At 34.7% G+C, this 2,446-nt stretch overlaps 1 protein-coding gene across 1 annotated transcript; it reads left to right on the top strand.

Moving 5' to 3' along the window:
• Positions 1 to 367: 367 nt before the first annotated feature.
• Positions 368 to 2,223, top strand: LOC109221879 (peptidyl-tRNA hydrolase 2, mitochondrial; the record flags this gene model as incomplete). Its single annotated transcript, XM_019386313.1, is given in 4 exon segments — positions 368 to 478; positions 588 to 803; positions 2,017 to 2,077; positions 2,187 to 2,223. Coding segments are annotated over 4 exon segments (353 nt in total), but the record flags the coding sequence as incomplete, so codon positions are not given.
• Between the last annotated feature and the right edge of the window lie 223 nt (positions 2,224 to 2,446).

Raw genomic sequence — 2,446 nt, 5'->3', positions numbered from 1 at the left:
AAGTTCTTATACAAGTGCACCAATCTCCAGTATATTATGCTGTAACTCTCCGTGTTGCAGCAAAATAGTGGCTATTTTTTAATGACTTTGTAAATGTTGGCTATTTTTCAATTATCAGTCCGAAAATTGGTTAGCCCGGGCTATTTTCGCTGAAAATCATCCCAATCTTGGAGCAAAGCAGCAAAGGCCCAAAGGCCCATTCGTTCAAGCTCTGTTTTTTCCCAGATTTCTTGAATAATATGGTTGGAGAAAATTGGTTGCCAAAGGAAAAAAAAAATATGAAAAGAAAACAAAAACAAATTAAGGAAAAAATACAATCAATAATCTGTCTACGACGCCGTTTTATGCATTCATATGCTACTGCTCCAGTAAAATTTCTGAGCCCCATCACTTTATCACTCATCCTCTCTTTTTTCTCCTCTCAAACAACCAAAGCTCAATGCGTATCTTCAACAGCTCTTCCCACCCTTCCAAGAAGGTAAAAAAACTAGTACTATCTTTTTTTTTTGGGTATATGAGTATCTTCAGTAGCTCGTTTTCTTTTGCTTGTTTTGGTAATACTAAAAAAAGAATGGCAATGGAAGCAGGAGAAGGAGGAAAAAGAATGGTTAGGAGCAAGTTTCAAGGCTGAGAATTTTATACCGGGTATAGTAATTGGTTTCATTCTTGGATTGTTGTTGGATTTGTCTAAGCCTTCCAAAAGTAGTAGTAACACTTTGAAGAAGACAAGTCATTTGTTGAGCAGAAATCAACCTGAAAAGATTTTGGCCCCACCTAAACCTGATGATGAAGACCTCAAAATGGTTTGCTTTTATTCATTCTTCTTTTCAGTTAAATTTTGGTATTATTTTGTTTCTTTATTTAAGGTGGAGGGTATTTTTCACTTCTATCTGTACATTTTTTGATAATTCTTTGGGGTTTGTAATATGACTTATACTGAAAGGACAAAGAGAAATATTAGTAAAACAAGGGAATTCAAAGTGGATAAAAAAAAATAGGCAGATGGAAAGATTGATTAGAAATTAGTTTTTAAGAGGATTAGTCACTCCCCTAAAGGAAAAGTAGTATTTATTTCCAAAATTTGTAACTTTTTTAACATATTCTGTTAACTCTTGCTTTGGCTCTGATAATGCAAAAGCTAACTAGATATGTAATAACTGTTGGGTGATACATGTAGGTGGAAATCCCTTAGTAATTGAAATGTTGTTTCACTGTATTGTAGTATTAATTGACTTTTGGCTAGGATATAAATATTCAGGCAAAAGCGTTGCTCGTGAATTCTTTCTAGAACAGTGAATTTCCAGGCTCTGGAGATATGTTAATTATTAGATGCCCCTATAAAAATTTGTTGCCTTATTGACTGTTGCCGAGGTGGATGAATCTTTGTTTCGTGATGCCTAACTCTAGACATGCTTCCTTTAGTATCAAAGTTGTTGCTTAGGCTGCTTGGAAAATTAATAGGGAGCATGTACATTTTTGAGGGGTTGAAAATTGGCATCTTCATCAAACACTTAGCCTAGAAAGTAAATTGAACACAATTTAACTCCTACCTAGTGTTGCTTTTTCTTACTTCTTTTGACATGTGATTTTGGCTACCAACTAGTGGAAGTGAGAGATGAGTGGCGCAAAGGCAATTGGCATTCATGAACTTAGTTTCCCTAAGCAAAAGGCGGAAACTGAGGAACTCTTTGTATACTCCGTATTTTGTGTTTCTTTATCTTGAAAATGCTGGAATCCAGTTTTCTTTTCCCTTTAATTTGTGTGTGTTGGTACTGTATTCTTTAAACAAAAAAGAGACTATATTGCATATTGAACAGTTTGATACTTGATCTTCTCTCTCTCTCTTTCTCTCTCTCACACACACACATAAAAAAAACAATCAAAAGGTTAAAAGAAGTTGATACTGGATGCTTGTCATCAATGTAACATATATAGTGATAGTATATACTTGATTGTCTCAAGGTTGGATGGATTCTACAAAAAGCTATTTCCTGACCTTGAGAAATTTAATGGCAGGTTTTAGTTGTCAGACAAGACCTGAAAATGGCACAAGGAAAAATTGCATCTCAGTGTGCTCGTAAGAAACCTCTAGCATTTTGATGTTTCAATCCTTCCATATTTTGCAAGTTTCTCATAATGTTTTCACGATCTGTGTCACATTTTGATGTTTTAATTGAACAACGCAGATGCTGCTACTGGCATGTATGCAGAACTTATGCAAAGGTATCTCTACATGGATTATGCTCTATTATTAGGGGTGTGCATTCGAATCGGTTTATCGATAAATCGAATCGATTATTTGTTATCGAAACCGAAATCGAAAAAATCGAAACCTTATTGAAACGATAACAATAAGCATATGTACAAATTGATAATTGATAAGTAATTATCGATAAGGGTCGAAAATCGAATCGGATAAATCGAATGCACACCCCTAGACTGTAAA

This window comes from Nicotiana attenuata, unplaced genomic scaffold (assembly GCF_001879085.1).
Source record: "Nicotiana attenuata strain UT unplaced genomic scaffold, NIATTr2, whole genome shotgun sequence".
In the NCBI taxonomy this organism is placed as follows: Eukaryota; Viridiplantae; Streptophyta; class Magnoliopsida; order Solanales; family Solanaceae; genus Nicotiana; species Nicotiana attenuata.
The sequence above is the reverse complement of the archived record's forward strand: the minus strand, read 5'-3'. Positions and strand labels throughout refer to the sequence as shown.